Source organism: Canis aureus, chromosome 8, assembly GCF_053574225.1.
Source record: "Canis aureus isolate CA01 chromosome 8, VMU_Caureus_v.1.0, whole genome shotgun sequence".
NCBI classification, from domain to species: Eukaryota; Metazoa; Chordata; class Mammalia; order Carnivora; family Canidae; genus Canis; species Canis aureus.
Window position 1 is genome coordinate 67287643 of NC_135618.1, and position 13291 is coordinate 67300933.

The window sequence follows — 13291 nt, forward strand, 5'->3', positions numbered from 1 at the left end:
ATTATCTCTGATAGAAAATGGATAAACCAAAGTCAGGCTAGCTCTGTCACTTTCATACCAAATTCCATTGATTTTGTGACATGCTAATATTTCTGAAACCTATGTTTTATGAGTGACAGGATTTTTTATTTTTTTAGGATTTTTTTTTAAACATGTTTTTGTTTCAGCAGTGATAAAATAATGGTGTATCTTGTAATTAAGGGCATCTTGGTGTTGGCAAAACGTGGCAGTAGATCAGTGATCTTGGGCAAGTTACTTATCTTCTGAGTTACCTGTCTCATAAAGGTGCTGCTGGGATGATTCAACCTACATAAATTATATATAACATTCAGTAATCGAAGGTGCCTTTAAGCCTGTATTTATTTGTTATTCATGTCAACATATTTTTTCATGATTTATCAGGAATCTATTTCTGAAACTTCAGTTTTCCTTTTCAAAAAAGAAAAAACATTGTAAATGAAATTTTCCTAAGTAGTTGGGTTTTTTGTTTTGTTTTTTAGAATTTGGGAATCTTAAGTTTATGTAGTTATTAAAGAGAATAGCAGGTCTTGGAGTACTGGTGAGGACTTCAAAGTACTGAAAAGAATCTGCTAAATTAGCCAGTATCTTCTTGGTGCTTACGTATGCTAGGCACAGCCCAGGAGGTCCGTGGGGAGGACCCAGCACTTGGACCCCACCCCAACAGGCTTGGGGAGCTGCCCAACACTAATCTATCAATCACACAAATGAGTGCAAATCCCCACTGACCCCATAGCAAGGGAGCAGGAGGATATCCCATCAGGGAGTATCTCCGAAGCAGAGAAGGCTCAGTGGAGTCTGATGGAAGAGGAGATGGCAGGGTGGGAGGGGGCTAGGATGCATGGGCAAGAGGCAGCGTCAGGAGCCTGCAGTTGTGCCGCTGAGACGGGGCCTTGAATTTGAGTGCGTTTCCAGGTTAACGACAACACCAACACTGCGGGGTCTCCTGGGGAGGTGCTGTCCCGCCGGTGTGTGACTCTTCTGAAGACTGCCTTGCGACCGGACATGTGGTCCAAGTCTGAGCTCAAATTGCAGTGGTTTGACAAACTGCTGATGAGTGTGGTAGGTGCATGTGTCTATCGCTACCACCTGGGCTGGGGCTGGGGCTGGACTACCAAATGCTGAACCCTCTGTTACCTCAGCCAGTTTTGGCAGCTAAGGAGAAGGGGGAGGGAGTTTTGCTTCCTGAAACACGTTTTAAAATTTCAGCTCCTGCCCCCAGCAGTTAGGAGCTTTGGAAGCATAGCAGTTCTCTTGCCCGTTGAAGTCTCATTTCTTAAACTGACTTCCTAGCTGGCTTGGGGTAAACAGTTTTAGTTGATTTATGCAACAACCTCTAAAATTGAATTTTCTAAGTGGACATAAAATTTGTTATTGAGAACTGTGAAGTCAAATAGTAAAGAAGTTAGTCCCCAAAGCTGATTATCTGGTAGGTTTTTTATTGTTTGTTTCTATAAAAACCATGGTCCTGTCATTTCTGGCAGCTACAAGCCTGTTTTAAACATTTGTTATTTTGCCTTGCAAAGACTAACATAGTTGCCTCCAGTTTTTGAAAGGTTACAAAGATTCCCTATGCTATGAAAACAGCTGGATCATAGGCTGCCTGTCTGCAGTACTTGTTTTGATTCTAGCTTGACATAGAACTTCTAGGTTTCCTGCAGATTTCTTTCCTCTTTTTCAAATGTCAAATTGCTTTCCTGCTACACACAGTCACAGTTGAGTCAAGCTCAGCCATGAGTGGACAGCCTCTGCCACGAAATAGGCTAAGTTTTCATGATGCCATGCCCCCAGTGACTTTCTACTTTGTTTGGTAGCAAGAAGATTTTATCTCAGCCCAGTGCACACATATATGCATGTGTATATATATGTATGCATGGTATGTGTGTGTGTAAACCACAGAAACTTTTTAAAAAGCAGTACTGTACTATAAACCATGCACTCTATTTCCTATTATTATTATTAATGCTGGCATCATCTGTTAGATTGATTTCATGATCCACAATCTCAAAGTTACTTCCTTTTGGAAGGATATATGTATGTTAAGTGAAAAAGAGGAGAGGAGAAAAGGAAAAGTCAGTGCAATGATTGCATTTTTATTTTTTTAAGATTTTATTCATGATAGACAGAGGCAGAGACGTAGGCAGATGGAGAAGCAGGCTTCCTATGGGGATCCTGATGTGGGACTTGATCCCAGGACCCTGGTGTCACAACCTGAGCCGAAGGCAGATGCTCAACCACTGAGCCACCCCAGTGCCCTGCAATTGCATTTTTAGACCAGATTTTGTTGATTTTCAATTTTTTAAAAAAGGTGCCATTTTTAAATAATCCCTAACCCAACATGGGACTCAAACTCACAACCCTGAGATCGAGAGTCACATGCTGTATGGACTGAGCCAGCCAGACGACCCTGATTTTCACATTTTTAATATTGGATATTAGTATCTTTCATGAGCTTTTTTAAAAAGGAGGTTTGACTAAATATTTAAAGAAATTTATTAAAAGAATTGTGAAATTCTGCTGTATTCGTAAGGTATGGTTGTCATGGGTTTTTATGTGTATAGTATGTTTATTTTTTGGTGGTTTTTTATTTCATTAATGGCATGTAGTTTTAGGTTTTGCTTGGTTTGTGTTTCTGTAATGGACTGTACCAGAGGATTGATATTGTCTCTGTGTGACCTGTGTTCTCCATTCCAGGAGCAACCTAATCAAGTCAACTATGGAAATATTTGCACAGGACTGGAAGTGCTAAGTTTCCTACTCACTGTCCTCCAGTCTCCAGCCATCCTCAGTAGCTTCAAACCCCTGCAGCGTGGCATCGCTGCATGCATGACGTGTGCAAACACCAAGGTTCTCCGAGCAGTCCATAGCCTCCTCTCCCGTCTTATGAGCATTTTCCCAACAGAGCCAAGTAGGTGACCTTTTCCCTGGTGTCTGAGTGGATGGGAGGGCACGGAGCTTGTCACTTGAGAGTGCTCATCCTCTGGTTACTATAGTGAGCATTTTATTATCTTGCTTTTTTGTGTGCTTTCACCTTTTCTTTAAAAAAAAAAAAATGGACATAGAACTTAATGGTAGCAGTCATTGCATCGTGTTTTCTGGTTTGCTTTAGAAATGCTGTTATTTGTCAGCTGAATGTGACTGTTTCCTTATGGCAATAAGGGGGAGTTGGGTTATAGTGTTTTGTCAGATGTTGAGCAGCTGCCAAGATCAGATTTTGGAGTATCATAAGTAAGTGCATCTCGAGTGTGTTAATGGTAGAGCTTGGTGAGCTAAAATGTCACTTAGCTTGGTAAAGTCGCATCAGCCCAGAGAGGAGCACCACACGTCCTGCAGTGGGAGAGGAGCACCCTTGCCAGTTGCCACAAATCCCAAGATAACAAGCTCAGTGCCTAGCATTAGGAAAGTTGACCTCCCAGTGCCCGGACAGGCCTGAGAACCCAAACCACAGGGCCCACATTCTCACTTTTGTTTCAGGCACTTCCAGTGTGGCCTCCAAGTATGAAGAGCTGGAGTGCCTTTATGCAGCTGTTGGGAAGGTCATCTATGAAGGACTCACCAACTATGAGAAGGCCACCAACGCAAATCCCTCCCAGCTCTTTGGTGAGTGTGTGTCTGCCTTGGTGTTTCTAGTAGTGGTTCCATTTGGCATTGATCTCTGTGTTCTCTGGACCAGCTTTCCTTCAGGGAAAGGCTCGGAATGTCAGGAGGAGCTTTGAGCTGATGTGTGCTGCAGGCATCTGTGTGTGGCCTGCTACATACACCATAGGCCACCATCCCCTGTGGTATTTGAGGGTAACACCCTCCACCTGACCAATATCTGGGCTTCCTCACTTCTTCCTGCCTCAGATGCAGGATGGGGTTGCTGGGGAATAGTCCCATGTTGCGTGGATACTGCTGACCCAGTATCACGTCAAACACGAAGATGCTGCCAAAGCAGTGTGCAAGTATGTATAACCACTGCCTTTTATACTATGCTCACCTGTTAGTAAGCCGCTCACCTATTACTAAGCCACTCACAAGACAAGAACTGGTTCCTGTCTGCTTGATGAGGCTCTGGCTGCCCCAGGTGAAATGAAAGTTGGTTTCTCAGGTAATCAGGCCAGCTAGTTCACTTTGACCTCCAGAGATCCCTAGAAGTCTAATGTGTAGATACTTTGCTTTTCCTGAAACACATCTGAGGAAGATTAGACTTTGGGTTAGCAATTTAAAATTTTTTAAAAACTCATTTATTGTATAAAATTTTGAAAGTACAAAGGAAGGACAACTAAAAGTTGCCTCTCTACTTATTAACATTCACCCTTAACATCTTGACACATGTGTCTTTTTTCTGTATATACATGTATAAATGCATATACAGGAAGCCCTTATTACTGCAAACATTTCTATCTGAATTTGCAAACTGAATACATTATTTCTTCTGAGTTTCTTGCTCTCCAAACTCTTGCTACTTGCTATCTGAAATTCAGGAGCCAGATAAATTTAGTTAAAATTGTATCCGTAATTGTTGAAGCTTGCCATCCCTATTCTGGAACCAGATCGATTAGATAGTTGAGGAATGCTTTTGTGACTTTTTTTGAAGTTGGATCATACAGTAGATTCTGCTTTATAACCTGGCTTCCAGAGCATGAATATCTTGTTAATTCTCTAGAGGACTCTTTTAGAAGAGCTGATGACCGGTCGGTGGCCCTGCCTCCCTCCTGTGGGAGTGACAGCAGGCTGAGGGCAACACTGGGGCTGGTGCCTGGAGAACTGGTCACATCACTCCCCTCCCTGTTCTAGAGTCAGTTACCGACCCATCATCACCAAGTGTCACAGGTTCCCTCTTATGGAATCAGATTGATCATGTATTCACCCTCTACTGAGAAATTGTACAAATCTGTGAGTATTGCACCTATAAACGGCAGATAAATACTCTTTCATTGGTCTATAGTGGGAGCCATTAATATAAATTTAAAATTTAATGCGTAGGTCAGGTTCATTAAACTGTCAGGAAAGGTAACATTTTTTTTTCATGTATTCCATGTTTATGCTCTGATGTTTTGCTGATTTTTATTGAGCTTTGGCAGTTTTACAGAATGAGTACAAGCTGAATTCTAAAATATGTCCAGATAGTCTAGATTTTTTTTTTTAAGGTGTGTTTCTTTCTTCCCTTTTTTTTTCCCCCCTTGCCCAAGCATATTATGGGACAAAAAACTTCACTTAGGATGGTTTGCTATAACCTAAAGATAAAATCCACACACAACCAAAGGTACGAACACTGTTTACCAAAGCATAAAAATTGGCTCTTGTGCTTGGTGTTGACCGTGCATTAAGAATTAATTCTTTGACATTAAGAATTAGAAGTATGGGGATCTCTGGGTGGCTCAGTGGTTTGGCGCCTGCCTTTGGCCCAGGACATGATCCTGGAGTCCCGGGATCAAGTCCCACATCGGGCTTCCTGCATGGAGCCTGCTTCTCCCTCTGCCTGTGTCTCTGCCTCTCTCTCTCTCTCTGTCTATCATGAATGAATAAATAAAATCTTAAAAAAAAAAAAAAAAAAAAAGAAGTGAAAATACAGTGCTCTAAAGTGTAGCATATGCCATTCAAAAGCTTGGAATGTTGACATTTGGGGTTCATCTATACTTTTGTCAGAAAGGAGCACATTTTTGTTCAGCACATTTCAAAATGTTTTAAATATTCCATAAACATGGAATATGTGAAAAAAAATGTTACCTTTCCTGACATTGTTTTTGTTGTGATCCATTTTTTTTAACTTTTCTTAAAAAAAAAAAAACAAAAACAAACCAACAACCAACCAGCAAATTTCTGCCTTTTAGGGACCCTTATGATTCTCAAGTCAGCCTGCAGCAACAACCCAAGCTACATAGACAGGCTCATCTCGGTGTTCATGCGTTCCCTGCAAAAGATGGTCCGAGAGCACCTAAACCCACAGGCAGCATCGGGCAGCACAGAAGCCACCTCAGGTGATGGTTGTGGTCCCTGTGGGTTTTCACAGGCTCTGTGTCAAACCTCAGGGATGCTGCTGTGTGATTGAATGCTGAACCGAATGTGAAGTCCTCTTGTGTTTATGCAGTGCCTTGTCCATTTGCTCTCAACAGAGAGGTTTTGAGCATCTTATTTAAAACCAAAGTAAGACTCGTTTTTAAGATGAATTAACTCCCAAATTTGTGAATGTAAGGATGAAGGAATTTTTAGGTGGCTACACATTTATGTGGAACATTTCACCATTAAACAAGGGCAATCTGCTGGTTTTGCTGTAAAACAGATTGCATCACTCGAGCTGTTAGGCCTGACGATGACTTAAATTGCAGGTTGCAGGCCTGAGCTGTGGGCCCCAGGAACCTGCGTGATACATGGGTGTGGGTGGGAGCTGTGATTGGCACCGCTATTAGAGGCAACTCGGTACAGAAGTGCCGTGAATGTGGTTTCAGGGCTGGCTGAGTATGGGTCATCTGCCCTGGTCTATCCGCTCCATTGTCCCATCACCTGTGTGGAGGCTCTTAGAAGGCCACCCTCCCAGGCAGAATAGCAGGGGAGTGGTGAGGTACCTCAGATCCCAGAGTTCTCACTGGAGAAAATATTGGAGAGGGGGAGTGATGGGCAGATTCTGACACTCCACGTCACACACAGTGGTTGCCTATGGAAACACTGAATGTGGATTGTGGGGGTGTGTTCTTTTTCTCTGCATGAGCAGGAACGGGTGAACTAGTGATGCTGAGTCTGGAGCTGGTGAAAACACGCCTGGCCGTCATGAGCATGGAGATGAGGAAGAACTTCATTCAGGCCATCCTGACCTCCCTCATTGAAAAATCTCCTGATGCCAAGATCCTACGGGCTGTGGTGAAAATTGTGGAAGAGTGGGTTAAAAACAACTCTCCGATGGCAGCCAATCAGGTGAGCAGCCAGAGGGCTGTGCCCTGGCCAGGCAGCCACCTCCGTGTGTGTGTATGTTTAAGCACAGCTTTCTCAGCTCTTCTCCTGAAAGTTCTCCAGCAAAACATTTTCTCCCCTCTGTGACATTGACAGTATTCTTTCTTAAGATGAATTTTTCTCACTATGCTTAGCAGATTTTGACTGAAAGCTTGAAATAAGAGGTCAGTCCTCTTAATGTGGTTTTTTACTTGTATTAAACTGTTAAATGAACCTTACTTATGTCTTTATAGTGGTGTAAAGGTAAGACCCAAAAAATTAATAACAAGGGACTATTATTGAATTTAGTAAGATGCCTGCAAACTTATAATTTCTTCTATAATTTAGTTGCTTTCTCTTCCTAGTGAGTTGCAGCCCCAAGGAAAATTAGATGGGTGGCTATCTTGATTTTAGACAATTTGCAGATACAGCGAGGGTCTTTCTGTTCATAAATGACCTTGTCTTATTTTACTTGAAAAAATTACAGGAGGTTAAAAAAAGAGAGAGAGCAGATGGCTAGAATACTTTTGAATATGTCTTTTTTCGAATAGAAGTAATTGACTTTTTCTCTAAAAAAAAAAATTATATATATATCTATGTATGTATACACCCAATTAATATAGACGCCTACACTTCGGGAGAAGTCCATTTTGCTTGTGAAAATGATGGCCTACATAGAAAAGCGCTTTCCGGAGGACCTCGAATTAAATGCCCAATTTCTAGACCTCGTAAACTATGTCTACAGGTAATAACTGCGGTTAACCAATTATTGCATGTGTGTGTCCACATTGTGTCCTTTGACAAAATGATGTAACAATCTTTTCATGATTGTTAAATCTCAAATATCCATGTAAATACTAAATCTTGTAACATATTTTGGCATGATTAATGCACCTTTTGCTTGAATGCTACATCAGCTCAGGTTGATTTGTGATACACCCTTGGCTTTCATATTGGTGTTTTGGAATGTTGGTGCCCACTTGTCTTCAGCTCACTGGCTTAAGGCCTACAGAGGCCCCCGCTTGTGTGGCTCTTCACCCGGTGTTACTCCTTCCATTTCAGGGACGAGACCCTGTCTGGCAGTGAACTGACTGCAAAACTCGAGCCGGCCTTCCTCTCTGGCCTGCGTTGTGCCCAGCCTCTCATCAGGGCAAAGTTTTTCGAGGTTTTTGACAACTCAATGAAACGTCGGGTCTACGAGCGCCTGCTTTATGTGACCTGTTCCCAGAATTGGGAAGCCATGGGAAACCACTTCTGGATTAAGCAGTGCATTGAGGTAGGATGGGCTCAGCTCACCATCTGTGGCCAGGGCATTGAAACTAGGAGGTGTTAACACTGTCTAAGATGAATTGGAAACCTCCACCGTAGACTGCTTTAATCTCTTCTAGGAAGAGACAAACACTTTTAAAGTTGTGCTTAAGTTGAAGGTTTTTGTTTTTGTTTTTGTTTTTAAGGGTGATTTTAAGCTCTTAGAAAATGGAATGGTTTTCCTTAGTTTATAGCTAAAGGGTTCATTTTCTTCAGATACGAAAATTGTAAATTCTGTCTACATGCCCTTAAAGACACCATGAACTGGGATCGTCAGGTCCCGTCATTCTTAGAACAGGAAGGTAGAACAGCCAGGCCAGACCAGCCCAACAAAGCCATGGACTTTGATCCCTCAGTGTGAGGAGTCAGGGTGCCAGTAACAGGGGCCTGGGTAGGCCAGTCAGACCGTTCTAGTGGGTGGTCGGATATTCATGACATTTCTGATAGGATTGTAGTGAGACTTCCGATTTCTTGTGTGTTACTGAAATCCGCTTTCATTGGCTTAGTTACCTGCCTACTGCACTAGGCAACCTAGTTTCCCATAGGTTATCAATGCTATGTGGATGATTCTAATCTGCTGGTGTGGAAGGGGTGAAACCCAAAGGTCACCACGTTACTCTGTCCAATGAGACCGAAGATAGTGAAGTTCTTTTCAGGGGAAGAAGGGCCTTATGTACTGGGTGTCAGGGAGAGCTCATTGACATGTCTATGTTGATACTGCACGTGCGTTTCATAATGGCATGTGTTTGGAACTTGGCTAATGGCCACACGGGCAGAGTTCCTGATTTGTTCATCTTTCATTCGAGAGACTTGGTTGCTGTTAGGTGCCAGGCCCTGGGTCGGGTACTAGAGATACAAAGATGAAAACAACCTTAACCTGTGGTAGGTACACTGGAATTGATGGCGAAAGGACAGGTTATAGGGCACAAGCTGGGGATCTGCCGATCCTTCCCCCCATTTGTCCTCTCTGGTCTGTCACCAAGTGTTACCAGTTCAGGGCCACCTGCTTCTCAGCCTTTCTTCTCCTTCCTCCCTTGTGTGGCCACCATCATTGCTCACAAGGATGACAAGAACAGTTTGCTCACTGTCAACACTTTCCTCCTACCCACCACAGTTTTGCTATTGTGACAGAATTGCCCTAAATAAAGGAGATTGTGTCACTTCTTGCCTTTGTACTTGACACAAAATCAAACTTCTAGGATAGTCTTTCTTGCCCCCGAATGACCAGACCATTGCCTCTCCCTCCAGCCCTGTGCTGACCTCCATCCTGCTGGCCTCTTGTGTTCTCACACAAGCAACAATCTTAACACCAGGCTAGAGCAGGGTCCTTATTTTTCTTTTAGTCTCCCCATCTCATGGACATGTTATCACAGTGAGTATGTGCCTTTTTGTTTGGGTTTGGTTTTGGGAATTTTTTGTTTTGTTTTTTAGTATGTGTCTGTTAATGTGTTGATATGGGTCTTATCCTTCCTCTGACACTTCATCTCCACCGGAGCCTCAAAGCACCAAGTGGGTACTCAAGAAATATTTGCCTCCAAAATGCAAGAGTGACTTAGTTGAGGGGCAGTGGCCAAGTGGTGAAGCAAACTGGGATGTGGGGACTCATCAGGGAAGTGTTAGATGTGAGTGTGGAGTGTCACATTACAGAGTTTGTGAGCCACGCTGAGGAGCTTGCACTGTCCCCTCAGGGCCGTGGGAAGCCACCAGGGGACACAGGAAGAAACACTCAGGTCAGCTTTGTGTAAAGAGACAGGTTTGAGATGAGGAAGTCGATGAGTTAGGAACTTAGTCCATTCATGAGTTGAAGGCAGGTGGAAGCTCATCTGGTGGGGGAGAAAGGTAATGAATTTATGCTTAAACATGGAGTCAGAGGTCCTGAGTGAGTGGTGTCTGGAAGAGAGGTTCAGACTCTCCATCTAAGCTGAGGAGAAGCAAACAGCAGAGTTGTGAGCCCAGGAGTCCTCAGGTGCACTGCAGTCAAGAGGACTAGGTCTTAACCATGGGTCCCTGCACCCCAAATGCCGGACAAATGTCCTAGGTTTGTCTGCTTTTTCATAAACTCTCTTCAGCTGCTTCTGGCAGTGTGTGAGAAGAGCACTCCCATTGGTACCAGCTGCCAAGGAGCTATGCTTCCATCCATCACCAACGTCATCAACCTGGCCGATAGCCACGACCGCGCAGCCTTTGCCATGGTCACACATGTCAAGCAGGAGCCTCGGGAGCGAGAGAACAGCGAGTCCAAAGAGGAGGTAATGCTCCAGATTGCATAGTGCCTCCTTCTCACAGCAATGTTTCTGTTTCCATTGATGAATTTTATATCAGCCTTAGATTTTGGGGAGGTGGGACGGCAAGATTCGCATATTTAAAACCTGTCTCTACCTCAGAGTTCAGAATATGGTACTTGTGTTCAATTAGATTTTTCTTTCTTTTTTATTGAGATACAGTTGACATGAATTACATTAGATTCAGGTGTTCAACAGGATTCAGTATTAACTTGTATATGTTATGAACAGTCACTACAGTAAGTCTAGTTAACATCTGTCACCACACAGTTACAAAAAAATATTTTTTTATAATGAGAACTTTTACTGTTTACTCTCTTAGCAACTTTCAAGTATCCAGTACAGTATTGTTAACTGTAGTCACCACGCTGTGCGTGACATCCCCAGGACTTACTTTATTTTTTTTTTTTAATTTTTTTTTAATGTTTATTTATTTATGATAGTCACAGAGAGAGAGAGAGAGAGAGAGGCAGAGACATAGGCAGAGGGAGAAGCAGGCTCCATGCACCGGGAGCCCGATGTGGGATTCGATCCCGGGTCTCCAGGATTGCGCCCTGGGCCAAAGGCAGGCGCCAAACCGCTGCGCCACCCAGGGATCCCCCCAGGACTTACTTTATAACTGGAAGTTTATACCTTTTGACCACCTTGACCCATTTTGCTCATTCCTGATCTCCCTGCCTCTGACAAGCACCAATCTGCTCTCTATGAGATTGTGTGTGTGTATAAGATTCCACATATGAGTGAGATCATATGGTATTTGACTTATTTCACTTAGCAAAATGTCCTCAAGATCCATTCATGTTGTTGTAAGGCAAGATTTAATTTTTTTTTTTTTTATGGCTAAAGAATACTGCATCATATGTATATACACACCATGCCTTCATTATCCATTCTTCTGTTGGTGGAGACTTGGGTTGAATTGATAAGCATCTCGTAATGCCATTTAATTTTGAGATCGGTCACTTTATCATGAGCTAGTGCTGCTTAGTATAGGATATCCTAGTGTTTGGTGATTTTTCTCTCCAAGTGAAAGGTAGCGCTTGTTGTGTTAGCACTACTCTCGGGAGGAATACCCACCATGGCTCCAGGGGGTTCCAACCAGCAGCTTGTTGTAAACCTCCGGAATCTCCATCTCATCCTGGCAGGGGCAGCCCTGGAGCCAAGAACTGGCCATTATGTCTTAATGGCCCTTAACACTCCAAGAGGAATGGCTCCCAGCATAGAAATTTAAATTGTGTCTCCTTTGGTTGTTGGCTATCAGAAGCTATCTCTCCTTGGAGTGTTGGGTTTTAGAAGTAGTCATCCACTGGTGCCCAAGTGGCCCAATTGGTTGAGCATCTGACTCTTGCTTTCGGCTCAGGTCTCCGCTCAGGTCACAATCTCAAGGTGGTAAGACTGGCTAGCATCAGGCCCCACACTTAGCAGGGAGTCTGCTTCCCCTTCTCCCTCTGTGCACCCCTCCCCTTGCTCACACAAGTGCCCACACATACTCTCTAAGAAATAAAATCTTAAAAAAAAAAAAAAAAAGGCAGCTGCAGCCAGTATTAAAGGAGGAGGCACCTTCTTTGCTTTAAAAGGGATAGCTTAAGGGCAGCCCTGGTGGCTCAGCAGTTTAACGCCGCCTTCAGTCCAGGTCGTGATCCTGGAGACCCAGGATTGAGTCCCACATCAGGCTCCCTGCATGGAGCCTGCTTTGCCCTCTGCCTGTGTCTGTGCCCCTCTCCCTCTCTCTCTCTTTCTGTGTGTCTCTCATGAATAAATAAATAAATAAAATCTTAAGAAAAAAAAAGGATAGCTTGATCCCTCTTCTACATGTAGGATATCTACTCATTAACAAATGAGAATTTAAAATTTTCTTCTCTCTTGCTAAACACTAGATCATTTAGTGATATGATCTTTTCCTTCTGTAATTCTGTGTGAACTAAATTACCTACTTTGAAGTGATTCTTCTGCTTTTTCAAGGACACATACCAAATGGGGATAACTTGATTTGGAGGCTGGTTTGATGACTAGATTTTGGCTGTGACTTCTCAGAAGCTTCAGACAGAAATAAGATTTATTCCTTTTGGAAATAAGTCCTATAAAACATTGTGCCAACAGATTCTGCATAGTGACCCTGACAATATTCTTAATCTGAATGAGGAAGACAACAATTGCATTGTGAGGCTATGACGGGCTGTAATTCTTTTAGTGCCTTATATTTATTATTTTTACTGTTTAGAGTTTATACTTTATTTTTCATTTTACTTAACCCAATCTAAATAGGAGAGCAAAACAGTGACCTTTCCATAGTGTTGTTTTAGCTTTTTTCCTTCTCCCCTTTAGTGTTACATAAAAAAAGAGAGGTCTGACCTAGTTAATCCGCTTGTTATTTTAGAACTTAAGATTATTTAAGTAATTATAAACTTCCAGGAACCTGACTAAAATTTTACTTGCCAAAAATGTAACAAGAAGCTTGTAAGGGTCCTGTTTGTTGGGTTTTCTTCAACCATTTGACCTTTTGGTTTTACCTATTTGTGTTTTGTTTTGCAGGATGTAGAGATTGATATTGAGCTGGCTCCTGGTGACCAGACCAGCACACCCAAAACCAAAGAACTTTCTGAAAAGGACATTGGGAACCAGCTGCACATGTTAACCAATAGACACGACAAGTTCCTTGATACTCTCCGGGAAGTGAAGGTCTGTGTGCAAGTTCAGAGGGAGGGTGGTTCTTTTCCCCCCACTAAATATATTGAATCCTAAAGTAGGATTATGCCACAGTAATGTGAAACTGT

General features: G+C 42.8%; 1 protein-coding gene across 15 annotated transcripts in view; it reads left to right on the forward strand.

The window, feature by feature from the left end:
- Positions 1-13291, forward strand: part of TRRAP (transformation/transcription domain associated protein) — a 115402-nt gene that overhangs the window by 62734 nt on the left and 39377 nt on the right. For all 15 annotated transcript variants that reach the window (XM_077907794.1, XM_077907803.1, XM_077907802.1 and 12 more), the window contains 9 exons: positions 934-1080; positions 2713-2926; positions 3493-3618; positions 5835-5981; positions 6713-6912; positions 7551-7672; positions 7990-8203; positions 10305-10484; positions 13050-13196. In XM_077907794.1, coding sequence (XP_077763920.1) covers positions 934-1080; positions 2713-2926; positions 3493-3618; positions 5835-5981; positions 6713-6912; positions 7551-7672; positions 7990-8203; positions 10305-10484; positions 13050-13196 — 1497 coding nt within the window. The remainder of the gene's footprint in view (positions 1-933; positions 1081-2712; positions 2927-3492; positions 3619-5834; positions 5982-6712; positions 6913-7550; positions 7673-7989; positions 8204-10304; positions 10485-13049; positions 13197-13291) is intronic.